This window comes from Setaria viridis, chromosome 5 (assembly GCF_005286985.2).
Source record: "Setaria viridis chromosome 5, Setaria_viridis_v4.0, whole genome shotgun sequence".
In the NCBI taxonomy this organism is placed as follows: domain Eukaryota; kingdom Viridiplantae; phylum Streptophyta; class Magnoliopsida; order Poales; family Poaceae; genus Setaria; species Setaria viridis.
Window position 1 is genome coordinate 5646911 of NC_048267.2, and position 27436 is coordinate 5674346.

The window sequence follows — 27436 nt, forward strand, 5'->3', positions numbered from 1 at the left end:
GAACCCAACAAGAAAGTAGTAGCACTTTGATCCGTATGTGTATAATGCGGCCAAGCAAGGCGCCCTTGCATGGTCCTGTTTGGATACGCTTCTCCTAGCTACGTTTGGATTATAATTTAAGCGAAGATTTTCTCGTTCCTCACTTTTCGCTCCTTGTAGTTCAAATTTCTGAAGCGGCTTACCATACAAGCAAGAATCGGTAGAAATAAGTAAAATATTTAGCAGAATTCTCGCTTATTTCCATCGATACGCCGCTTATAAGCGGAAACAAGCGGAGCCATATCATCTGGCTTCTCCTTATTTATCCGACCGCATCCTGCATCCACCACCATTAGCTGAAGCAGCTAGGAGCTAGCTAGCCTCGGCTTCTTGTTCTTCTCCCACCTTTCTTCTCCAGTAACCTCTGTTGCTGCCCACGTTCGTTGACTTCACTCATAGCATCAGACGTGTACATACGTGTAAGCCTATATATGCATCTCTCCAAGCTAACGTGTGTGCAGTATACTCTGATATATACTGCTTCAGTTCATCACTATGGCTCTATGAGACTGCTGCTTGCATAGTTGCAAACTCCTTTAATTTGCTTCCCTTTTTCGGATCTCTGCAGTTCTGCCCGTGGCCCAGATCTAGAGAGAGAGAGAGAGACGTGAGAGAAGTAGTAGGGGAGATGGATGTGAAGAGGAGCAGCAGTGGCAGTACGGCAGCGGAAGGGAAGAGAAGCAGAGCGAGCAACAGCAGCGGCGGCGCATCGGCGGCGACGACGGTGGCGAGGAAGGAGGTCGAGAGGAGGAGGAGGCAGCACATGAAGAGCCTCTGCGTCGAGCTCGCCTCCCTCATCCCCAAAGAACACTACTCCTCCAAGGTACTCATCAGCTCGTAGCATCAGCAACTAATTACTCATTTGCTAACTGCTACTAGTATTAGCTAGCACTAATAATTGATGTGAATCTTCTTAAAATAATGAACTAATTCTCCTGTCCGGATGACAGATTTTTCAGGTTTACTAAGATTGGTTCAGCTTCTTCACAAGATTTTGAATGACTCTACTGCTAGCATTTGTTCTTTAATTGTTCAGCTTTTTGAGATCGAACCCTTACCTAAGGTTAACTAACTAACTATGGTTATTAATTCATCCTTATCACATGAAATAGTATTGATGAAAGCTGTTGGCTCCTACATGGGCATTTAGCACTCTTTTTGGGAAATGTTGCTTCCTTCAGATCAACAATACTTAGATGATGCATGGAATACTCGAAATTGTTTTCGCATACCGGATAATTGCATTTTCTAGCACTGTTTTTTATTCTCTAAGGTGCTAATAACATCTTGAGTAGTCAAGAATGTGCAAATTAAGGTTGGAAAAAATACGGGCTGAGTGTGTGTGTGCGCGTATATCTCTATACGTGTGTACAGGATACGTTGACCCAGCAGCAGGCTAGCCTGGACGAAGCGGCTGCGTACATCAAGAAGCTCAAGGAAAGGGTGGACGAGCTGCAGCAGAAGAGGAGCTCCGCGCAGCTCTTGGCTGGCGTGAGAGGAGGAGGTAGTGGTGGAGGAGGAGCCTCGACATTGGCCGCGACGACGACAACGAGCAGCGGCGGCGCGGGTTCAGAAGAAGCCGACGAGGAGGCCATGGCGGCGGCGCCGCCGGTTGTGGAGGTTCGGCAACACCACGACGGGTCGAGCCTTGACGTGGTGCTCATCAGCAGCGTGGCGCGGCCGTTCAAGCTGCACGAGGTGGTCACCGTGCTGGAGGAAGAAGGCGCCGAGATCATCAACGCCAACTTCTCCGTCACCGGCCGTAAAATCTTCTACACCATCCACTCTCGGGTATGCGCAGGCTTTTAATTTCCACACATTTTTCCTTTAATTTGGTACGTATCCCGTATTTCTACAGCATATGTATGTATGTCGATCTATTCTTCCACAAGTTTTTATCCTATTAAATAATTATACGCACACTTGCAAAATGCGTTGCTACATTTTTTCATGAATTCTTAGGATACAAGAGGGTGGTGTTGGTAAGTGTAGTACTCACCTCCGCTCTTAAATAACTGATGTTTCAGACATTTTAATTAATTTATTTTGAACTATTATCTTATCCTAAATGTCACACGTATTAAGAACAGAGAGGGAATATTATTATCACTACTGGAAAAGGGCCTCCAATACCGGTTCCTAACCCCCTTTAGTACCGGTTGTGCAACCAGTAATGCTACCTCGGTATTAAGGGGGCCTTTTAGTACCGGGTCAAATAACCGGTACTAAAGGGGTATTAAAAAAACAAAGAAATCGGGCTCGGCCCCGCCACCGCCCTCCCTCCCACCGCCGTCCGCCCCAGAGCAGAAAAAAATAAAATACCTATGCCCCGCCGCCGCACCCTTGCGTCGCGCTACCTCCGGCTAGCCGCCGCTCCCCCGTGCGCCGCTGCACCCCCGCACCGTCGCCGAGCACCTCCGCGCGCCCCGCACCTCACCCTGCCACCCAAGCACTGCCCTGCACCTCGCCCCGTTGCCACTCCTCACTGCCAGTGAGGGCGAGCAGAGGGGGAAGGGGAGGGGCAGCGGCGGCGGGCGAGGGATGGGGAGGGGTGGGAGAGGGGAGGAGGAGGGGGCGGCGGCAGGAGAGGGAGGGGTGGGGGAGAGAGAGGGAGGAGAAAGAGAAGTGAGGGGAGCGGGGATAAGGAGGCAGGGGGAGGACAGAGATAGAGGAAGTTTGGGGGTGGCGGAGATCTAGAAGATAAGGTTGAGAGCTCCAACTGATACTAAAAGTTACCCATTAAAAGTTACCCATTAGTATCGGGTGGAGCCTCCACCCGGTACTAATATGTGGCCTTTAGTACCGGTAGAGCTCCCAACCGGTACTAAAGGGGGTCACGGAAGGCTCCTGGGGAACTAGTCGTTAGACCCGGTACTAATGCTCATATTAGTACCGGGTCCAATTATAACCGGCACTAATGTAGTAGACGGAAGGTTCATTCTCCAGCAGTCTGGTAGCTTATCATGGACATATTATATTTTAAGTGATCTTCACTAGTGTACTAACTTCATCGTAATTGCATTCCCTCCTTCTTGACCGCAGGCCTTTAGCTCGAGAATCGGCATAGAGGCTTCAAGGGTTTCTGAAAGACTAAGAGCATTAGTATGATATTACTAAGGGGCAGCTTGGTTCTGAGCCACCGATTGCCACGCCCAGGTGTGGTGCCGCTGCAGCTTGTATGGTGTGAAAAATGGACGCCATACTTTGTGGCGAGATTTCTACCTCGGCATCCTGTTTGTCATTTCTGGTGGCTGCCAACGCATAATCATCAACCAAGCACAACCACATTTCTGTGGCGCCGCCCCACCTGCAGCGTGGCAGGTGGTGGTTGGGAACCAAGCGCGCTCTAAGTCCATATGTACATATCTGAACCAGCGGTATAATAACCAAGACATCAGATTTTTCCTGAATGTATTAAGTTGTTAGAAGGGAAATCATGTACGCAGATCTATTATACGTTCTCTCTTTGCGTTTTCATTTCCCAACACATTGTACGACGAAAATGTTCCTTGATTACCAAATAAACTAAACCATCTGCAAGCTAGAGAAAATAGCTCTGAAGAACACCCTACAGAGGTTTAAGACAAAATAAAGCACAACAATAACAACCATAATGTCTACAAAAAACATGAGTTGCTTAGTTAGATTATTCCCAGTGTATCGTATAATTAATAAACGAGTTTCATGTAGAATTATCTTTTAACATAGCATAGAGATAAGAAAGATAAAAGAGAAACTTGTATCTTCAAGGACATATAGAGCTTGGACTTCATCCAAAACTAGAAAATCATGTATTACTTTGGGACACGTTGCCATAGATACAACAATGCCATAATTAACTGATTTAGCGCTTAAAAATGAGCTCTTTTACGGTGCTCCATACTATACCACTCAATGGTATATAGTATAGAAGATCTAACCTTGTATTAGTAAGGATAATATAATAATTATGACTCTAATTATTAATGAGCCACTATAACCTTGTCAAATGAAAAACATATTACCACCTCAAAGAAAAAGAAAAATAAATTACATAGATGCAATTTCTATTCTTTTCTCTTAATATCCTTTATACCACCTATATATATTACTCATATATACTATCTATATTACAGATGAAGTCTTAGAACTACAATTTAGGATGGAGGGGAGTAGCCAGTGTATTGATTTTTTTCATTATTACCATTTCTTGAATGAGAACTGATTTTTACTCTCTTTCTTTCTCCAGCACTTGTGTGTTGATTGTTGAGCTTACACATCACGGCATTCATCGTACATGTAACAGAATGGCAAGTGTGTGTTGCAGTACCAGACAGCTATAGCATGCATATATGTGTACACACGCCGGTGCAGGGCCGTGCCACACCTTTGTCACCTTGTGTGTGTATCCGACGAAGAGATCGTATAGAGAGATTCGATGTTCTTGTCACCAATGTCACGCCCTGCGCACTCCTGCCATCTTGTCTAGACTCTAGAAGAGTAGGACATGCAGAGCGTGCATGGACTACATATTTTTATTTCTCTCCCTAAATGACACCGTGAGACAGAACTAAAGTTCCGTGAGACAGAACTAAAGTTCAGTAGCTATTGCATCGAATGTTTAGATACTGATTAGTAATATTAAATATAGATTAATTACAAAATTAATTGCATAAATGAAGGTTATAAATGAAGGTTTATTCGCGAAACGAATCTATTAAACCTAATTAGTTAAATAATATGATGCTACAGTAAATATGTGCTAATCATAGATTAATTAGGCTTAATAGATTTGTTTGGCGAATTAGCCATGACTTATGCAATTAGTTTTATAATTAGTTCACGTTTAATCCTTCTAATTAGTAACAAACATCCAATATGACCCAAATTAAAAATTAGTCCATGGATCTGTTCTTGCAGCTGCTCTCATCTATCGCTCTCTGATCTTTTCAAACAACTCTATCTGATCTCTCTCCGTCTATCAGAGGTGCCGGGCCCGGAGAGAGATCGCCACGCTAGGAAGATAACAGGAATCCTCGTTCTTACACTATGGCTATGGATTTTCAGAGAATACAGAAGTGAAGGATTGTGAACGCAACTGACCTGATGTCGCTCTTAATAAGTATACGCTCGTACTAGTACACATAGCAACGTGGATGCACGTCTGATCTTGCCCTGTGGCCCAAATTGTAGGACTCACAATAGCCATCAGTTGTTGGACACGCCACGCGGCAGAGAGGAGGGGCAGCATGGGCGTGTACCAGGACCAGCCCAGCGTTCACAAGCTTTGTGGCTGGGCCGGGAGATCGGCCGGTTGGCCAGCACGATAGACCAGTCGATCACGACCGAAGCAGTACTCCACCGGGAGAGGTCTTATTGGGCTGGCTACGGAACTACAGTACTCCACCGTGTGACTGTGTCTTACCGACTAGTAGTACTGGGCCCGCTTGTGAAGCACAGTAATTTCTGGTTGTTAAAATGGATGGCACCAATAACGTCCATGTAAGTGAAAAGGACAGGTAAGCGGTTACCTTACATGGACCCACAAACGTGCCTACGGATGAAGACAAGAGAAACGTTGCGCTGATCTACGCTCGAGCTTCAGCGCTTTTTAGCTCGCCACAAAGGATCTCGCGGATTCGGATGGGAAGCTTATTACACAAAGGAAAGACTCACAACTTCCTCCCTTCTAATCACCTTGACGGTGTTTCCACCACGAAGCTTCTCCACGAAAGAAGATGTGGGGATAGGCACCCGACATACCCGCAAGGAAGGAACATGATAGAATCCTACTAGAATTCTCCAATAATTATACTAGGACTCCTATATTCTGTTGTAAATGACTAGGAGACTTGTTATATGACCTTGCCCCTAGGATATATAAAGGAGGGCATAGGTCCCAAGATCGATACCGAACAACATGAGGCTCATACCTCATACACCCAAGCGCAGTGCGTAATATACTCCACTCCAAACAAGACGTAGAATATTACGTACGCTGCTCTGGCGGCCCAAACCTGTATAAATCTGTGTCTTTGTCCCATGTGAAACCATCATGCTTCAGGTTCGACGATTCCTCCACCGATCAATTTACTACCTCGGATACTCCTTAATAGATTTGCCCGGTATAAAACACCGACAGAAGGGGTCTCCTCGTCCATGAGAAAAATTGTCATCTACATATTTTTTTAGTTTGCATTGCACTTCTATGTATGTTTGATACGTGTTTAATTGCACCATTAGTTTGAGCTATGTGTTGAACATGAAAATCATTGTTCGCGTCGATTCCTAGATACATATATACATGGTCTAAATGGTGAATTATTCATTTGTACCATAAGTTAGTATTTTATATTTTAAAAGAAACATAAATAAGAAATTTAGAATTGTATATTGTTGTACTTTGATTTTTTATAACGACATATGTAGGCAATTTTTATTAATATGTGATGTTGAGGTGGTTATTTTTGGGATGTCAGACATGTGACAGGAAGTTTCAAAAATTATTTTGGAATGTTGCAAAATTTATTTTAGATGTTTCAATAGTTTTTTTTTTCATGTTTCACCTTTCTACTCTAATTAACTAATTATATTTACTTTACTGATATTTTTTGAATAAAAATATACTTTTAGAATGTTGTAATAGTATTTTTAATATGTTATGAATATATTTTTAAAATGTTACAATTGGTAAATCTTGATGTTGCAAACTTTGTTTGTACGTGATGTCTCCCTCCGAGGATGTTGCATGAAACATGGTGCCATGTTGCGGCGGGAATTTTCTATCCTCGAATAGGACGCAAGAGTCATTTTTATTCACGTATTTTTAGTGTTGCAGACAATAATTTGTAATGTTGCAGAAGTTAATTTTCACTGTTGTGATGGAGCGACCGATAAGAAAATTTCCATCGGACATCTGGGCACTAGTAGCTCCATAAAGAAATTGGGAGAGGGGATTGGAGGGAGAGAGGATTTGGGAAAGATTGATCCAATATTCTTCCGCAGTTTTAATTTTGCATCTCCAAATTACTTATTGAGGCTAGAATCTAGATGCTAGAACACCGAGGATGACTCGAGCCCAACCGTCGCCGCCCCACAAGCCCCTCCCCACTCCTTCATGTACCTCGCTGTTGTCGGAGAGCATTGCTGGAAGCCCGCGCAGACTCTAAGAAGGCGGCGGCAGGAGGATTTTCTCCATTCCTCCTCCTCCTCCCAACCATCTTTGTTTGTGACTCGATTCAGTCCCTTCCACGCAGATCTGGTGGTTCCTCACGATTTCTTGTGGGATTCGGGCCGGAGACGGTGCCTTCAGAACTCACGGTGGCAATTGGACATGTGCGTTTGGCCCCCTGATCCGTGTGTGTCCAGATATGGCATCAGGGAGGCGGTGGCTATCTCCGGCCAAGCGACGGCGCCCACACCCCACCCAACTTCCAGGTGTGCTAGTGTGGACTCCGGTGATTACAATCACAAGCGTCGTGCTTGAAATAGGTGCTTTGGATCTCGCTATGTGGCGTGTGCGTGTGGTATGGGATGCACTTCATCAACATCGGGTTTCACGTACTTTGGCCTCCAATAATTGGCGATGGCATTGTCTGGGACGTGCTTAGTTGACCCCTTGGGGATATGTTGTGGTTGGCTAGGATGCGGTGGTGAAAACCATCATGGCTTTAGAGCCAGCTTCGATGGCAATGATGCCTTTAGGTGTTGTTTTCCTTCTTGAGGGCGCCACCAATGTGTCCCAATCCCACCACATCACTAGGTCTCCAGGTGAAAACTTTGCCCTAGCGGGAACTGTCAGCAGTGACTATCATTGTTTCCTCAGTAGAGGCGTCATTTTGGAGGCTTTTGAGTGGTGGTGTACTTCATGCGGGTAATGTTGCTGCCTAACTTTGATTCTTCAACGGCAATTGGTATCTTATTTATCCCCGCTGGCTGCTGTTTATGTTAGTAGAAGTGTGGATGGTTTTGCTGCAGTCTTGGTTTGGTGGTTAGAATGTCAATCAGCAAATGGAGTTGCTTCACTTCCCCATTGTTGGATATGGCTCATGCTTTGGTTTTGATTTCACCTAATGAGGAGAAGTTGGTTCATTGGGAGGTAATTTTACAAAACAAGCCACATAGGTAGATTATCTAAGTAGCTTTGTTACAAATTTTGAGTTTCTTTTTTTCTTTTATTTTGTTATTTCTCTTTGGTACATCAGATCTTCTGATGTGTCGGCTACAAGCTCTCTTAGAACATGTAGCTCATTGCAATGTTTATGGTCCGATGCATTCTCAAAAGAGAATTTCTGAAGTCGGAATATCATCTTCCATTACCTAAAGAAGATTACTTATTGATACAATGCATAGTAAATGACTCATGGTAGTTACTTGATATGAATAAAATATGGAAGAGTTGAATATAGAAAGGCAAATATGACTGGATTGTTTAAGATCATTATGAAATAGGAGAGAGAAATTGGATGGGAGACTCTCATTTAGGTGAAATAGGGGCCAAAAGTAGGAGGTGGGTTGGAGTTGCTCATAGTACCATCACCAGCACCATGCCCGGATCTCGGTAGCCCAACCATCCAAGGACCCAGATATCGCAGATCTGCACCACCCCATCATATCGAGCACCCAAACCGGGCTATGGTAGACGGTAGATGACAAGGCGGAATCAAATTTGATACAAGAGTTTACATCTCCATGTGGATACGAGCATCGTCGCATAGAACCTAGTGAGGCTGTCGCCATTGCCGTCATCTCCCTCGTTAGACAGCTCTACAAATATCCATGCTGATGTGCGCGGCATCATAAAAGTTGTGTGTGTCAGAGAGAGGGGAGAGAGAGAGATGAGAAGGAGAGGTCAAAGGCCTTGTGACCGCCGTCCTTGTAGCCATGTTGGCTTCTGACAGCTTGGTTTCGCTGCACCAGATAGGAAAAACCCAGGGAAGGGTTGTTAAGAATGAGTGGCTACCTGAAGCACCCCGTAGGAGGAGTGACACAGGAGCAAAGAGGGCTTATTAGGGATTTTAGGAAAATCTATGGCACATCACATGCCCAACCATAGACATAATTCAAAAAAATAGTAAAGAATTTACAAATATAAATAGCACATAATTCCATGTAAAACCACAATCAAATTTATAATTAAACAACATATTTATATCCCATATGGTAATATATGTCACAAACTTCAATATGCTCATACAGTACATCCATCAACATATATCTTAGATAGTCCTTGAAATATACATACACATACATGCACACATCCCCACCAATTATTAAGAACAAACACATATAGACATGCATGCAACAATACAGTGCTTCGAATAGTACAAGCATATACATAATTAGCTTAGCTAGTTACCAAAATATAGAAACCATGCATTATTTCACAAAATGCGATGTAGCTATAGGCATAATATATTTATGTGACCCATTGTCTCGGCTTCCCTCTTCACTCTAGTATTTCCAGATGCCATCCATGTCCTTGGTGGCCACGGACTCTGGGTTTGCAGAAATCATCTGTGATATCTCATCAGCATTGGCCTGGTCATGGTCTACCCCTGTGTCCTTTTGTGACACCATCAAAGAAGGTCCACTCTTCGATGCACCTAGGAAGCTGCTAGCGCCTTCTGCTCCCATGCCCATCTGGTGGTAGATGGACATCGGCGGCGCCACAACCATCGAGTTCCCAAACAAGGTGCTAGCCACTTGAAGACCGATGTTGCCCATGCCTGACAAAGGTGGCATTACAGGTGGCACCGCTAAGGATCTTGCGTCAACGGTGGAGTAGTAGGATGCCGCTGGGTCCATTGTGAAGTCTGATAGCATGGAAAATTGTAGCGGCATAGGCATAGAGATGCTACTCTGGTCAATTCCACCGCCAGTCATGGCCACGTTGAACAATGGTAGTGCAGGTTCCCTCTTTACCCTAGTGGTCTTGTCAAACACGCGACAGACCACCCATTCATCCTGCATTAATTTGATATATGTAAACCAACAATGAAATTAGGTTAGTGTAGACACAACAAGAATAATAATGAATGCATGTATGGAAGTGCTAGCTACTACCACCTCGGAAGAAGATGATTTAATGGTAGTAGTGGAAGTTGAGCTAGATGCAGGGCAGGGGACCTTATTGGTGCCTTCAAGCCTGAACTCGTGCATGACCCAGTCGGTCTTTTTGCCAGTGGGAGCCCTACCCTTGTAGAAGACGAGTGTCTTCTTCATGCCAACAAGCAGCGGTAGCTCATCCTTTTTTGCGGCCCTATAGATCTCTCTATCCTTCCCCGTGGCCTTCCAGTAGCCGCCCTTCGTGGCCCGGTTCGTCCTCTTTCCCGTTGGGTACTTACGGTCCTTCAGATAAAAGAAGTACCACTCTTTGTCCCCCATCTTCGCCTTGCCTACATAATGATTCAAGGATAACTCACTATAGTGTGACCATGGACCATATGAACAGGATATATATGTGTAGAGTGTGTACCAGACAGTTCCCATGGCTCGATCCTATTCAAGTCAACCTCTCCAATGGCAGTGCAAGAGAAGTTGCTTTGATGAACCTTGGGCTTGAGGTAGAAGGTGATTATCTCCTCATCGCTAGGGTAGAACCGAAACCCTGGAGGCAGCTGAAGGCCATCCTTGATGCTCATCCCTTTTGGTTGCACCTTTTGTCCTCCCATGCTTCTCTGCTCATTATGATTAGAATCACTAACAAGTTAAGCAAACAACCAGGATAAGCAATAAGGAATATAAAGAATATTGGAAAAAATAAAGAAGTGAACCAACATGTGCAAACACTTCTTGGTCCACCGATTATCCTCGATCTCTCTGTCAGAGCTTGAGGTAGATGCGGGCTAGATTATTTTGATGCAAATAGCAGGAGACTACAACGGTTTAAATAGGCAGGAGGCATGTGCAAGCAAACCACTTTCGGTGGAAGGCTTCCACCAACTTCCTCCTTTTTCGGTCTAGATGTTTCTACAAGGCATTGGACGCTTGCTCTTTCCACCTATGTTGTTCTTGTCCCCATGCACCACTTGGTCACTTTCGGCTGGGACTGCGACTCCTGGTGATAGGTACTCAGCATCTTGAATCTCTCTAACGGTGTGCCTGCTATGATCCCCCTCCGGTTTGCCTACCTTGGTTTGCAATTTCACTGGACGTATGTGTAACCTATGCATGCCACTCCTAGCCATTGACTTGCATGAATGTAGAGTTGTACTATATGTCTGGAAGCTAGCCACTCATCAAGACGTGCACACATTAGCAGGTGTTGCGGCTGCTACAAGGCATTCATGGTGCAAAAGTAGATAGGCCTACGTGGCTTTCACGTTTCTATTACATGGGTCTGTGGGCATCCATCTGGGACAAGGCCGGTGGCGAGTCATCATGATGTGGTTAGTGATCATTGCATGTTCTCATGTTCTTTTCTTGATAAGTTTAGATGTAAAGAGAATATGTGCACCTCATTGTTCTTTATGGTTTATTCTGTGGATGAGTTGTCTGTTGTTGTGTATGTGGACACTTGATGTATCTATCTAGTTGGTCATGTTTTGCTTGTGTTTATCATCTCATAAAACTATGCATATATTGTTGTCAAATGTACAAGTTTGTACATCTATGCAAAAATGTTTAGGGTCACCAACATGCGAGCTCTAGAAACTATGGGAAATTTTCCTAGCAATAAGCTAGGGGCGGACAAGTGACAACAACAGCTTGATTTGTGCATCCATGCATGCACAAGGATTTTTCCTTTTATATTTTTATTTTCAAGACATAATTAAGTAAATATGTGCTCCAATCCATAAATTCACATTGTGCGTCTATATACATGACTATGTGCTTTCCAAGCTGATTTATGGCATGCTTGCTTTTTATCAAGAAAAGTGGTTGCATCTTGTGCTTGTCCTTGTGTTTCATCTCACCTAAGAGCCTCAAGGTGTGAAATACATGAATGTTCATGCTTATTAATTCCTTAGCTTTTATCTATCCCTCTACCATATCATGGCCCAACCTAAAACCATGACCTAGTGTGCATCACCACAAATAAATCCTGCCAAAAGTTTGAGGCTAACATATCTTCTAGGGAATACACATAACATCGCCCCTTTTATAGTATGTGTCTCATGGGGGCTAATTTGATTTAGTGGAACTACTATAAAAGTGATATCAGCCAATAATGGATGGCACTGCACCATCCTCATTTTCATGCATGAGAAAAACAAAGGTGCATGGGATGAAAAGCTAGGCTCGCCAACCACTAATGCTCATCGAAATTTACCACATCCAACCAATGAAGTCTTGGATTCCACACGTGAACTAAGGTGATACGAAGAATTAATGCAATGTGGTATTAGTATTACACTCGTACCACTATATTATTCTCAAACTCTACCTCGCCACATCATCATCGAACGGCACCACTCTCCCATCCCCATATATGTGATCTCCTCCCATCAAAATGCAAAGGATAAATTAAAGCTGCACCCTGCCACTATTGTTCTCCTCCTACAACACGTGGTAATAGAGCCACATCAGCATCATATATCCTACCACAAGTCCATCAACCACTCTAAGCATACCTCTATGTTGGCTGGCGTCACCGACTAGCACCAAAATGACCGTTAATACAGCGTGTCGGTCTGCATCGGTGCTTTGCTGGGCCATCATAACTTTAGGATGGCAGAAAATGATACCTCCAAGCATGTCTTCATAGTGCTTCGATCCTCTATGGATGTTGAAAGTCCTCATGGCTACATGTGGCAGTGGTGGAACGAGATCATCATTTTCCGCAGCATGAGGCACTTCACCATTTCAGGCTAGCGACTGGGTCCCTCACCCTTGGTAGCTTATCTAGATCATCATGTTTTCATCTTGCAAATATTTGCTTTTAATTAAGGTGGAACTTCCTGGTATATGAGTATGTTCACTATCGAGTAAGCTTCTTAATGGAACTTGCAACATTCACTCAGTTTATTTTTGCTCTACAAGAAATATCTATGATACCAAAGTTGTTTACTTGCCAAAGTCCATTAGAGCATTTGCAACTTACATGCCAAGCCATTCTCCTCTCGACTCCCAAAGATTTGCAATTTATGCGCCCATTTCCTTGACAACTACATGCCATTATATATCGGTATCCCCCTCCAATCCTTTATTGCTTCCACTCCATATCTCCCTCTAGAAACAAAAGCAACCAGCATGACGTCTTCTACTCATCCTTCCAACTACTCGAATAATGTGGAGGAGTATGTCGCAATAGGCACAGAGTATGAGTTCGATGGCCACCCATTCTCAGAGGTATTCTCCTCCGATGATGAAAAGTAGGTAGAGTTTCTGGAGGGTGGTGGTAGCCGTGGCCAGGGCGATGGAGATGATGATGAGGAGGAGGAGGAGGAGGACAGGGAGGAGGAGTCGGTGGCAGTGCCAGCGGTGGAGAAGGAGTAGGCAGTGGCAGAAGAGGCGCACACTATGGTACCGGTGGAGAGAGGGTCCAAGATTAGGCGGGTGGACGTCGATGCCAGCGAACGGCCCTCTAGCAATGTTGCTGCTGCTAGCAGCAAGGTCAGAGGAGGCATCATCGACCTATTCCCCCACAATAATGCCACCGTTGAGGCAGCATCTCCAGTGTGGGTGAACTCCTCGGTGGGGTCATCGTTGATTAATTAGGGGGTTTCTTTTGCTTGTAAAGAGTAGGTCTTAGTAATGGATGCAACGATTATTGTTTTGGATGTAAGATCAACCCTCTATTTTCTTAATGTTATTCTACTTGCAAAATGCATTGATTTGTGTCTTCATTTGGAAAGAAATCATCATTTTACCTGGGTAGATTAGACATTAGGACTATCCTACCTAAAGATAGATGAGACTTTGGAACTAAATCTTGTAAACACTATTTATTTTGCTTCTATCTTTAGTTTCCCCATTGGTATGTCATGGCTTGTCATGCCATGTCTTGTCATGCATTTTTTATTTATCCCACCACAACTCATGGTAGGTTGAAGTAGCCAATGACCTGTGATTGATGATATTGAACAATAACAGACTATCACTTCCCTAACATTTAACTGATACAAACTATATATCATGTACTCTGCGATTGAGAAATTACCAGACTATCCCTTGTCGTGACCAGTGTAGTAATCATTTTATTTGGAATTGTATCTACCATAAGATTGGGATGCACGTGGTGCCAATTTTTCAAAAAATATAAGGTAGTCAATTTTGATAAGTATTATGAAAGGTAGGTGCGTAGGTACCATATCAATTCCCTCTCCTATCCACCAATGCCAACCAATTACACGAATAAGAAGTTGTGTTCATAGTAAGTCATCATGTTCCTTACTGTAGAAGTTGATTTAATCATGCATAGATATTTTATTTTTATATTGATTCAAATTGGGACAGATGATGTCATGGCAGTCCCAGTGCACTAGACACTACCAAGTTTTGCATTGGAAAGTAGTGGTGTCTATACCATAGGTGGAGAAGGAAAATGATTGGTCAACAGGAGAGAAAGAACTAAGTGAGTAATTAATTGCTTGAGCTTTGGATAGAGTTGTGCATAGAAAATAGTAGTTTCTATATATCATAGTGTTGATATAACATGGTATGGTTTCATGTTTGGGACTACCCTAATAAACCGCTCATATTGCAATGACATATTATTCTCTACCATGACATGAACAATCTCAGACTATCCTTTCACCTTGCTGATTTTCCACAAGGATTATGGAAGGACTAATCATTGCAGATTTGCTGTGGCTACTCACTAAGGTAGCAACAAAGTTCCCATAACATTTTCATAACAAATCTGCACTAAGAACACTAATAACTAGTGATAATGAATGTACCTACTACTGCTTCTTCTTCTCTTTCCAGGATGATGCAATTGCATCTACGTAGTGTTGGGTGTCAGTCTTAAGCATCTCCAGCACCATGACGAACACCAATAGCTCATCCTCCCTTAGGGACTCTACATCTACCTCCCACCAGTTTCATTTCCCTGCGCTCATCTAAGCCGCCAAGATCATTCCCAGGCAATAGCCTGACCCACCCCCTCCGCCTCAACTAGGGAACCGATCTTCTTTGCTTTCCCCTCCATCCTAGCCATGCAAAAGGAATAGATGATGCACTAATGGTCACGGGGGAGTAGATGTGGAGGATGGCGTCAGTGGTGGGTGTGCTGTAGGTGTTGGCCTTGCTAGTGGAGGAGAAAGTGAAAACAGCGATGTGGGTGTTGAACTCCTTGAAGAGGTCACAGCCATGGAGAACAGTTTGTTCTTGCGCCTTCTGAAGCTTTCCGACGTTGAGCCTTTCTATCGATGTTGTGAAGCTCATCTCCCATATATTTGTGGCGGTGGCGAATGGGATACTGATTCATAGAAGAGAATATAAAAAATAAGTAGCAAAGTAATCCTACTACTCCATGTGAAACGATATAGATGATGCTTATCCATCAATCTTCAAAATTTCTACTATAAATAGAATAGGGATGATGATTTGGGTTAGGCTCTAGTGTGGATTTTTAGGTGGGGTAACCCGTAGCCTGTAGTCTTAGATGGAGTGCCACGCAGTTCATCGTGCGGGGGTGTAGTCTCGAGAGTCGGTGGTGGACTAGAGGTGGCGAACTCCTCGAGCTTCTTTTGCATCTTCCTTTTCAAGTAAGATAGTATGAGTACAACAGACATGATCTTTCTTCTGGATGTAGGATTTTCTTTTGTGCCTTGAATTGGGTGAAATGCACTATTCATCTTCCATCAATAGGATATCCTTTGTACAATTGTAGACTATATTTTATCGTTAGTTTGAACAAGCACATGCTATCTTCTCCCTTTACAATGAACAACCACAGACCATCATACTCTGCGAGACTAAACTACCATGACCTTTCTTATTAGAAAAATTCTTAGGTCCACACTCTTACAACAGCACACCCCAACAACGAGAGCACCATACATTTTACTTTATCCTATATTGGTGCACCAACTTTACTGAAACCACCAATCCAGACCATACAAAGACATCTCTGTCGCACACCAACATGGAACATATAGATGCAACGGATAAGGACGTGGCCACATAGACACAACAAACATGGTCATGAAGACGAACATGGCATAACCTATGCCTGCAAACCCGCTGCAGCACGGAATCTAGTAAAACCAGCATCATCTCAAAGAAACTCATCCAATGCATGATGCCTAGCCCTCCTATCCCAATTAGCGGTACTCGAGCGACCAATGCCATATGCATACTACAGGATATCACAATACCCCACCTCCAGCGGCAAGGTTGTAGAAAGGGTAAACAAAGTTACCGTCCTTCCTGCAGCCAAGCCAACACAGATTTCTTCAACTCCCCCGTTTCATCCTGCTCTGCTTGATCCATGTTTACTCATCATACGGATCGACGAAGTCTAGCTGTTGTGGAGGTGGGATGACCTCCAAGTTGCATGCTCCGTTCGTTTGCCTAGCCATCCTCCTACACAAATAAACCAATAGAACCACCAAGATTACAATGACCACAACAGTGATCATAACGTATAACCAAGATGCGTAAGCAACGAGATCACCTATCACAAGGCACAAAACCGATGAGCTCGCCTACCACCACAAGTCACAATGCAAGATGCGCAACTAATGAGCTAATACACTGCCTGGCCACTCTTATTAAAAAGCACCATGTCCTAGTGCATGAGATTACAGTATCCATGAAACTCGATCAGATGCTCAGAATATGAAAGCCTATACTGATCAAGTCGCCTGCCACAATTCTAGACCAGAATCTGCAGTCTTTCACAAGTCACAAAAATCGCGGCCCTCTGAAATAAACGAAGGGTACATGTGTGCACGTTGTTCAAGACAAAAAAAAAACAGGATTATCCTATATATATATATGCTCATCGAAGGCACGATGCCTAGCCCTGCCTCTGTCACAAGCAATCAAAGCACCAATGCCACGCACAGAGTGCATGCATGATATCACTGCACGTCTACCTCATGTTAGATGCGTGGCAAAATGGCCTGCCAAGGGCAACATAGTTTCGCACAACATGATTCCGGCATATGAAATTAAGTGAAAGAACGTAAACTGTAGGATAAGACAGGTCCATAGCAGAATCCGCATGCTAGCACAAACCCCAAATGGCCAAGGTTGCATCTAAAAAAATAATTTATTGAAACTGTATCGATTTTATCTGTATTTTGCTCACTAGTTTTAGATGAAATGCAACCGTGCGTGGGCCTATATATTACACATACTCGCAGCCCGTCACTCTGGTCGGCGAGATGAAACATACCCAGGTTCGCTGAGGCATGGGTCTATTTTAAATACATGCAGCCTGCCTTTGTGGTCTGCAAAATGAAATGTACCCAGGTTCACTGACACGTTGCTTTGAAACTGGCACGATTTGTTATAATAACAAGGAATGATAAACCAAACCGGCGGAGATAGGTGGGTTTTACTGGGGTCTAGCCACGCAGTGAAAGCAAGTGCTATTTTCACTGTCAGGTCATGGCTAGACCCAGCGGTGAAAATCCATCCAATTGTAGAAAAAAATATAATTTTTCATATGAATTCAGATAAACAAATATCATATCAAAATTATAGAATTTGAAGAGATCTAAAACTTTATGGCCGATAACCTTTTTATTTGATACAAGTTCTCTGACCTATCAGACGACCTCAGATGGAAATAAGATCAACCTTAAAGTTATTGTACTCGACGAGATCTGCAACTTTGTAGTTGACAAAGTTTCTATTTTAAGATAATTTAGAGTGTCAATATGCAAAATAAAATTTGTACATGTTATGTGAAAAAATTAATCGTCTGCTATAAATCCGAGTTGTTGCGTAGCTGAGATGATGAGAAGGCACGAGCCTTGAGGTCATGATTCGGAACCGGCAGTAATAACGATAGAAGTTGCCAATAACGATGGTGATGAGGAGTTTTAAGCAGCAGTGATAATATTTATGCAACAGTGATTAATGCATGCATTAAGCACCGCGTCAATGTGCAAGAACGATAAGAAAAGGACAGAAAGAAGTAGTTGTAGAAAGAACGGTAACGCAAAAGTGTACGTGGGTCATAAATCTTCTATGAATTGAATATTATTTGCATGAGACTATTTCGGTACACGTACTACATCCCGTTACGAACTTAGGGCCCGTTTGGCACGGCTTTGGCTTGTGAAAAAATAACTTTGGCTCTAGCTCATCTGGAAAAGCAGCTTTTTCTGACTCTGGCTTATTTTGAAGGAAAACGTTTGGCAAAACGGCTTCTCCTAACTTTTTAGATTGGAAAGAAGGTGTCAAATGTCCAAAATACCCTTATATTTTTCTCTTCTCTTTTTCTTTTTTTCTCCTCATTTTCCTTTTCTTTTTCTTTCTTTTTTTCTTTCTCTTTCCTTCTCCCCTTCTTTTCTTTTCCCCTCCTCTCTCCTTATCCATCCGCTCCTCCCTCCCGACCTTATCCGCACCCGACCGCCTGGCCCTCCTCCGCCCCTCCAGCGCCACCCCGCCGGCCCCGGCTCCGTCCGCCGCCAAGGCGCCGCCCCAGCACTCCTCCGCCCCTCCGCCGCCACAGCGCCACCCTGCCGGCCTCGGCTCCTTCCGCCGCCACGGCGCCGCCCCAGTCCTCCTCCGCCCCTCCGCCGCCACAGCGCCGCCCCGGCACTCCTCCGCCCCTCCGCCGCCACCGGGGACAAGGATGGAAAGTGACGAGGAGGAGCCGGAATAAGCCACTTTTTTTGGCTTCCGGTGGGTGGAGAAACGTAGAGACCGCATTTTGCGGGGCTTCTACTGGCTTTCGCGGGTGAGCCGTTTTGCCTTCTCCCGTTTGGCACGGCTTCATCAAAAGCCACCCTAGAAGCCGCTCGATGAGCCGTGCCAAAGAGGCCCTTACTACGTACGATTTAACCCACAGTGCACCTGTGCAACAAAGTTTAATTCAAGGAGACCTGTGTGGATTTTGAATCCGCAATTGTGTTGTCGTATTCACGACAACAGTTCCAATCTTTTCCAGCACTTATTTTATAAGTGACTCACAGTTCTCTAGTGTTCGGCTTTTGATAGGGATATTTCACCTTGATACAATGATCAAGAAAAATAACTCTACTTATCATCTAATTAATGCAAATAATTTTTTCATTAATCCTCCAATGGTTGATGCAATGACTCCCATTTATTACCGCGGCCCACATTGTTGGCAAATAGAACTATCATTTGTAAAAATCTGAATTTTGGAGATATACCTATCAAAATAGAATGGAGGGATAATGTCGACAAATTGCCAATGTCATTTCCAACAGACCGTTACTAAAAATTACGGTAGATAACAAGACTAGACATTGTCGGCCATTTCAAAATAAAAACTGCTGGGAAAAGATTGCCACTCTCTTATGGCGTATCACGTCACCCTCGCCCATTATATTTATGTGAACACGGTTTTAATATACTTCCTCTGTTCCAAATTATAAGTCATTTTAGCTTTTTAATTCATAAATTTTGCTATTCACTTACATATATATTACATCTAGATGCACAGTTAAATGTAGAACTTAGAGAACCTAAAACGATTTATAATTTGGGATGGAAGGAGTAGCTAGAAGTGCAACATTATTGCTCTCGGGTACTGCATGCACGTCCATGCACTGTTCGTGTTGGTCCCAAGAACACAACCCGTAAGGATAAGCCACGAACATTGTCTGCTAGCACTGGCATACGCGGAAAGGCAAATGTGCATGCCTTGTGGCCTGCTGGACTGGACCACACAATAGCTACTCACACAGACACACACTGCATGGTCCTTACTGGATAACGTCTGCTTGCGAGACCCTGAAGCCTCAGGCTGCTTCAAGTGCAATGTGTGATCCATACCTGGTTAGAGGAGACATGGCCATAAAAAGAATGCGTGCATGCATCGAAGTCACGAGCCAAGTCGATCGAGATCCACTGCAGAAAACATTTAATTTATTCCTTTTGTCATGTCTGGATGTCTGCTAGTTAGCTAGGTCCTCACTACTCTCCAGCTTCACATGGTGTAGGAGCTAGCAGCTGCTGGGGTTTTCCAAAGCAACTTTCATGCAACCGCACTCAAGTTCTTTCTTTATGGTTTTTGAGAAATTTCATTTTTGAAATTCGAAACTTGAGACGTTCAGGGCGAATCTAGTACCATGCGAGCACGCACTAGGAGTTTAATTTGACCTGAGTCTCACAAATCGAGTCGGATATACATGAAACCAGACAACATATATATATTTATTTATCTATATTTGTATCTATACCTATCGACATGACATGGTATCTATCCATCCATCCCTCGCGTGCTTATTCTGTCGCTTTACTGGTTTCGGTTGATGTGGCCGGCCTCCGGAGAAAGCTAAGAGGAGCGCGGTAACCAGCTAAAAAAATTTCTATCTACACCTCGAGATATTTTCTTCCGGCATGATGCCGCCTTCGTTCCGTCGTCTACTTCACCCCCAACTCCCAACTTTAATACTATGCAAAAAGAAAATTTTCCATCACATCAAACTTGCGGTACATGCATGGAGTACTAAATGTAGATGAAATTAAAAAATAATTGCACAGTTTTGTTGTACTTTGCGAGACGAATCTTTTGAGCCTAATTAGTCAATGTTTGGACAATAATTCACAAATACAAACGAAACGCTACAGTGTGCGCCAGCACAGTAATTTGGCACCTCCCAATTTGACCAACTAAAGGTAAATAAAAGTTCGGTGGCGCTTGGTGACTGGCAGCTAGCTAACTTGCTGCGAGTCTGTCTGGTGCGTGAGGTGTCGACTGCGACCCGACGAGAAGGGACTGACCGAGCGACCAAGGCAGCAGATCCAGTACGGATTATGAGCATGACGCGCGATCGCACAGGCAAGAACTTTTGCTTAATTATCTTTGCCGCAATTAATGGGCGCCGACCGGCCGGCATTTGTACGTCACACTGGCTTGCGTCACCGGCGCTACGCAAGCCGAGCGCCGAGCGTGTTACACAGGGATATATCATGTCCTTTCCTATCTCTACTTCAATTTATAAAATAGTATTTGTAATTTTTTGTAGGACTAGTGAAGATTTAACCTACACCACTGATACATCTAGGGTGATATATATGCCACACAAGGGTGTGCATTCCATATTCAATAAAACGGCTTGTAAACATTTTTATAAATTTTACTATAACGGTATTTCACTGTCAAACTCAACTTAATTAGAGAGCTCTACAAAAAAAAATTGAGAGGAAATGGAGCTATTTTCAGAGGCAGCTCCTTGCCAAATGTGAACCAAATCTAGACATCATTTTTCACAAGGTTGGAAAGAAAAGCTTATGCTATTGCCCGATGTGAACCACCTCTAGGATGGTAAGAAGGACCCGCAATTTGGAAATGTGTATTTCGCACGGAAAAAAATGCATGAGTTGTGTCTTTGTGCGCATGGACAGCTCAACGGGTGTTAGGCTATTTTCCAGTGGTGAGTTTCATCTCGTAGTTTCCAAGAATGATATGTCATCAAAACACGTTTGAGTTGATGAATGAAACAATACCCCTCAATGGAGAGTTTCAATTTACAATTTCATAGGCTGCCCATACCATTTAATTGTGAGGCATGTGATTGTATATGGTCAAATAAAATGAAACTCTATAACCCCTAATGCAAGTTTCAATAAGTTTCATAGTCTTGAAAACAGTGCATACACAGTTTCATCCTAATAAAACTCTTTCCCTCGCTCACTTCATAATTACTATACCATGTCATCACATATGCTGATGTGTCACCGTATTTAATATGCATGAAACCTCTATGAAATTTTCATTGGGATTAGCCTTAGGTATCTTTTTTTTTGTGCCTAAAACGCGCGGTCCACTCAAGGGATCACTTATGGTGGTAACCTTTTTCCATGGGAGGTATTTGTTTTTGCGCATGAACAACTTGACGATTTCTACTTGAGTTCAATCATAGGGGGTGGCTAAACAGCTATATAAACAGGTTACTACTCACCTGCAAAAATCAATTTTGTAGTTTATGAATACATGATAATAAGAGTAGAAAAGTATGGTTCTTTATGGTGAAACTTGCCTACCCAGGTTTGAGTCCTCAACTCGACATGGGTGTTAGTATTTTTCAGGATTTATTCCAAGATTTAAACGGCACTACTCTTTCATAGTAGATGACATGCCTGTCGACAGTGTTGCACCAGTGGTGACTTTATCAATCTCAAGTTTACCGGGCCAATCTCTCGATCAGGTGTGCTCATAGAGGTAGGATTGTGTGCATGTATTTATAGGAGTGAGTGTGCATGCATGTTTGTGAGTGTCCGCATCTGTGCTATGTTTCAAAGAAAAAGTAGAAAAGTATGTGAAATAATGGGTGGATGGACTGAGAATATAAAAAAATAGTGAAAATGTAAAGTAGCATGCATGGGGCTTATGGTCCACATCTATCCATAGACATAAAGTGTTCAAGATTTACTCTATTATTGGTTTATTACATGATGTAAAAAGATAAATGAAGATAATGACATTCGAAAAGTATTGGATGCCCACGGGTATAGTACGTGGCAAATCCAGACTAACAAATTACTAGTGACACCTTCATCATAATACGGTCGGTAACTAGTGTCATGTTTTCCCGACCGAAGGAAAACGAGTTTTGAAAGTTTTCGCCTAAAACATACACACCTTACGTATATTGATGGGAGCATTAGCTAGGTCTAGCATGTCAGCTTGCTTGCGGCTGGTGAACGTTCCCGATCTGTGTACACACATGCAGCATTGCGAGCCGCACATGCATAACTCTCTTAATATGCATATCATATCCAAGGCTGAAGCATGCATGGAGCCCACAGCACACACATACATCTCCTTTACTCTATGGCAGTAGCTCGCTGTACGCCGGCTATATATGTGGCTCCACCGTTAGTTGAGCTAGCTTAGCTCGGCCACTTGTTCTTCTTCCTTCTTCTCCAACTTTCCTGGGAGCTGCGTCTACGTCCATGTGTTCCGATCCCATATGTTCATACATGTATGTCGCAACTCATGTGTTAATTATATATATATATATATATATATATATATATCCCTGGTCCATTCTGATGAACAACTAGCCTGCTTCTGCATGCATGTCCCTTCAGTTTGCTGGCCCTTAATTTTCAGACCGGCCGGGTGGCCACTTTCGCCTCTCCTTAGTTCTTATACATCTCAGTCGTGCTGATCTGGCACAGATTTAAAGGGAGAAACTGAGATTATTGAGAGGGTTTGGGAAGGAGGGATCTATGGAGATGGGCGCGAAGAAGAGCAGGAGCAGCGATACTGCAACGGCAGGTAGAAGAAGCAGCACGAGCAACAGCAGCGGCGCTTCGGCGGTGGCGAGGAAGGAGATCGAGAGGAGGAGGAGGCAGCACATGAAGAGCCTCTGCGTCAAGCTCGCCTCCCTCATCCCCAGAGAACACTTCCCCAGAGTAAGTGTGTGTGGCTGTGGTGACTTTGTTCTGACGCTGAATTTTTCTATTCATCGGTGTTTTACTACGTTCATATTGAAGTGTAACGAGTAGTGTTGGTGGTTATTACGACAATTGTTGTTGTTACACATCAGTCCTCCCTCTCGCCACATGAAATATTATTGTTGAAAGCTATTGGCTTCTGAGCGGACATTTTTGTAATTTTCTTCGAGAATATTGCTGTCGTCAACAAGTCAACAACAATGCTTCGCTCTTGGAACCGACAAATTTGTTTTACATACATGCATGTCATGTTGCACTAGTTTTTTCTTTCTATTAGGTTGAGATTTTGGTCGGTAAAAAAATCAATTCAGATAGATAGAACTAATAATTGTGTGCATGTATAATATAAGTACAGGATGCTATGACCCAGGTGGGTAGCTTGAATGAAGCAGCGGCGTACATCAAGAAGCTCAAGGAAAGGGTAGACGAGCTGCAGCAGAAGAGGAGCTCTGCACAGCTCATGGCCGCTGCCATGAGAGGAGGAGGAGGAGGTAGCGCCGCCTCAACATCGGCGGCGACGGTGATGAGCGGCGGTGGCGGTGCGAGGTCGGAGGAAGCCGCCGAGGAGGCGCCAGTGGTGGAGGTTCTGCACCGCCATGACGACGGGTCGAGCCTGGACGTGGTGCTCGTCAGCGGCGTGGAGCGGTCATTCAAGCTGCACGAGGTGGTCACCGTGCTGGAGGAAGAAGGCGCCGAGATCATCAACGCTAACCTCTCCGTCGCCGACCGCAAAGTCTTCCACACCATCCACTGCCGGGTACGCGACAATTCTCTAATGAGTATTCAATCTATGCATACTTTAATTTGGTATATCAGATAGGACAGAGGTCTCTCGACTCTTGCAGATGCACATCGTTGTGATTAGTTTATAGCTTCCAACGTATAGTAGGTAATCAACTTTTTCAGGAACAGTTAATTAGTAGTGGACGCTTCCAGTTCCGGTGCCTGTTGGAAAGCCTAAAGGCGCCACTAGTATATTCATAAAGTTTTCAGGCAACTACTCCTCCGTCGCTTCAGTTAATGTGTCTTTTTGCTTCCATCAGGATAGTTGTATGACAACAGTTACTATATTTTATAAGGTTCAACAATACTAAATTCGCATTAGTGCTTAATAATACTATAATATGTAAATAATGTATTGACAAAATAATTATTCAAAGGTTTATTTTAATAAAACGAAATATGGAAGGAGCTGTAGTACAATGATCATGCAGAGTATTGGTGCTGCAAACATTGCCCTAAAAAAGTTAACATGAACCTGAGCCTTTGCAGAGGGTATTTCCTCTAGGAAAGGGGGTATCGGAAAACACATGAGATAGACCCGCCAATTATATGTGCACCATTCGTTGTTCTTGTCATTACTAACGACATCTTTTCCCTAGCATTTTAGTATTTTAGAGGTGACCACGATTCTTCCAGAAGGCTTTACTTTTCTGATCAGCTCATTGCGAAAATTTTGATCCACACATCCGTTCTTGCCATTTCCTGCCTCTTCAATTTTTTTTAGCGAAACACATCATAAGATTTGATAAATAGGGAGCACCCATGATTTAATTAATTACTTTCTCTTTCTGTTGATTTGTGCATCCCTTTTTTTCTTCCAAAGAATTTTTTTCTTTACTAAAATTATTCAAAAGTTGCCAGCCACCTGTAAATCAAAATAAATGCAGTTTACATAAGCACATAATATTTGATAATAGGGTTTCTGAAGTGTCGATAAATAATCACGCGTGTGCAAGATGGATGTTTTCTCCTTTTTGCAGTAAGTAAAAACTGTGGTGCTATATCTGCTGCTAGAAGCTTGCATGCATGCCTGCCGTCTGATATACATTTATAACTCACTTCATCCTTCATTTGTGTAACTGCATGCAGGCCTTTAGCCCAAGAATCGGCATAGAGGTTTCAAGAGTTTCTGAAAGACTAAGAGCATTGATATGATATGGATTACATATTGCAAAAGTAGAAAACCAACGGAGCTCTGTATCTATTACCGAACATTTTTCCATATCTACTTCCTACATCCCAAATTGTAAGTCATTTCAAGAATCTTGGAGAGTCAAAGTTTGACCAAATTTATATGATAACATAATAATATTTATGATGTCAACTAAGTATCATTAGATTCTTCATCAATTATATTTTTATAGTATACCTATTTGATGTCATAAATCTTTATAATTTTCTCTATAATTTTGATCAGACTTGAGATGCTTTGACTCTCCAAGATTCTTGGAACGACTTATAATTTGGAATGGAGGGAGTATGTCCCAACACGATGTACAAAAATAAATATTGTCTAATAGTTCACCAGGCAATTTTCAAAAGTTTGTTGGTTGTTTTAGCCACAAAAAATTACAAGCTTGTTTGCTCCAGTTTTCTAGTAAACGAATATTTCGATTGTGAAAGGAAAAGGAAATACTTACTTGATTTTTTAAAAGAAAGAGGAGAAAAAACAAACGCAGCCGTCGGTTCAATCATGACCAACTGAAAAGATCTGCGACTTGTGTCCTACATACGCTTCCATAATTATTTCTTATTTTTTTGTGAAGATTTTTTTCTTATATTTGGTTCCATCACCCATGCATGTAATTTAATTTCGTCGACAGTTTACCTATATTTTGTCCATTTTAACTGGATTCTTGAAATGTGTTACCAGACATCAGTGCAATAATACTCTGGTCAAGGAGCTATTAGCTGAGTACTTCATTTCAGCTGAGTAAATTAGGGTCGGGTGAGGCACGGTACTTGCGCCTAGCGATATGCATGGCTCACCCTTCAAATGATAGAGCTTGGCTTTTACAGTCTGGCAGCGCACTCTCGTTTGCCTCTAAAGTGACAGTGACAGTACTCAGCCAACGAGATGATTCATGGCGCGCCACCTGGCCTGTAGGATCAGATCTCCTAACAGCGACCGCGTGCTTTACTAAACTTTTGAATTTTTGTTTGGTGTCTCGTCACGTCGTCACTTGTCACGCACGATCCGGTCCTGTGTGCACGTCCTCACAAGTCACAACAGCCTCGTCATCACCTGCTGCGTGCATGCAAATCCTCATCCATTCCTCGCTAATCCCTCCCCCGGTCTCATTTTAATTTGCTCACACGCGTGACGCATTAGTGTAAAGTTTGTCGGAATTCTAGCATGCCTACTACAGTACTGATTAAAGGTCCAACGACGTGACCAATTAGTTCTGACGACTTCTGAGAAAATAAAAATGATGATGTGCCAGTAGGCAGTAGCTGCGCGGAGTCACTAACTTGATGCTTCTCTTCCCCTCCTTGTACTGTACCTTTCAACACATGTGCGGTTTATTTTAGTCAACTTTGGGCAGCTAGCAGGCACGGCGTCTTGCCATCGCGGGTTAGGGGCTTAGAGCTGTTCAAAGCCGCGTAAACGGTTGCGAAACACCAATAATACTCCCTCTATCTCAAAATAAATATTAAATTTTAGAAATATTAGATCATTATGAGTGCACAGTTTCATTGTGTTGTTACCTAAACTGCTTTGTTGGTAACTGAGCCTACTTGAGCTGCATTTGGCAGAGCTCACGGAGCAGCTTCTAGCCTGAATTCAAGAGGAGCTCCGCCAAACAGTTTTCCAGGTAGAAGTGATTCCATGCTGATTCTATGAAGTAATTCTCTAAAATGAACTAAGGGGCCTTGAGCTTACTAGTTTCTCCTGATTCACTTCCCACACAGAAATCCTTTAGTCATAAATTCTATAAAAAAGAATCACTTCCAGCCATAGAATCACTTCTCAGCCCACATAGAAAATCAGAATCAGGTGGAGCCCTACCAAACAGGGCCTGGTGTCATGGGGATGAAACTGCCCTATCATATTTTCTCACAATAATCTTACCAAATCTACAAAATTATTGATATAGCATATAATTTAATACCCATAAAATTTTTTATA

At 43.1% G+C, this 27436-nt stretch overlaps 3 protein-coding genes across 4 annotated transcripts; 2 read left to right on the top strand and 1 right to left on the bottom strand.

The window, feature by feature from the left end:
* The first annotated feature begins 287 nt into the window (after positions 1-287).
* Positions 288-4472, top strand: LOC117855330 (transcription factor bHLH162). 2 transcript variants are annotated; one of them, XM_034737649.2, is made up of 4 exons: positions 288-458; positions 608-862; positions 1414-1830; positions 3082-4472. In XM_034737649.2, exons 2-4 carry the CDS (start codon positions 668-670, stop codon positions 3145-3147), a joined length of 678 nt encoding a protein of 225 aa, XP_034593540.1. In that variant the 5' UTR covers positions 288-458; positions 608-667; the 3' UTR covers positions 3148-4472. The 2 variants fall into 2 exon arrangements, with proteins under 2 accessions (XP_034593540.1, XP_034593542.1); XM_034737651.2 differs by lacking the exon at positions 288-458 and having other exon boundaries at positions 478-862.
* Positions 4473-9471: 4999 nt separating this feature from the next.
* LOC117856153 (protein CUP-SHAPED COTYLEDON 1) lies at positions 9472-15115 on the bottom strand. The gene is made up of 4 exons (XM_034738585.1): positions 15068-15115; positions 10496-10649; positions 10087-10415; positions 9472-9984 (listed from the first exon to the last, which is right to left on the bottom strand). Exons 1-4 carry the CDS (start codon positions 15113-15115, stop codon positions 9472-9474), a joined length of 1044 nt encoding a protein of 347 aa, XP_034594476.1.
* Positions 15116-22795: 7680 nt separating this feature from the next.
* Positions 22796-25630, top strand: LOC117855913 (transcription factor bHLH162). Its single transcript, XM_034738313.2, has 4 exons — positions 22796-23045; positions 23245-23481; positions 23879-24280; positions 25396-25630. Exons 2-4 carry the CDS (start codon positions 23296-23298, stop codon positions 25459-25461), a joined length of 654 nt encoding a protein of 217 aa, XP_034594204.1. The 5' UTR covers positions 22796-23045; positions 23245-23295; the 3' UTR covers positions 25462-25630.
* Positions 25631-27436: the final 1806 nt, after the last annotated feature.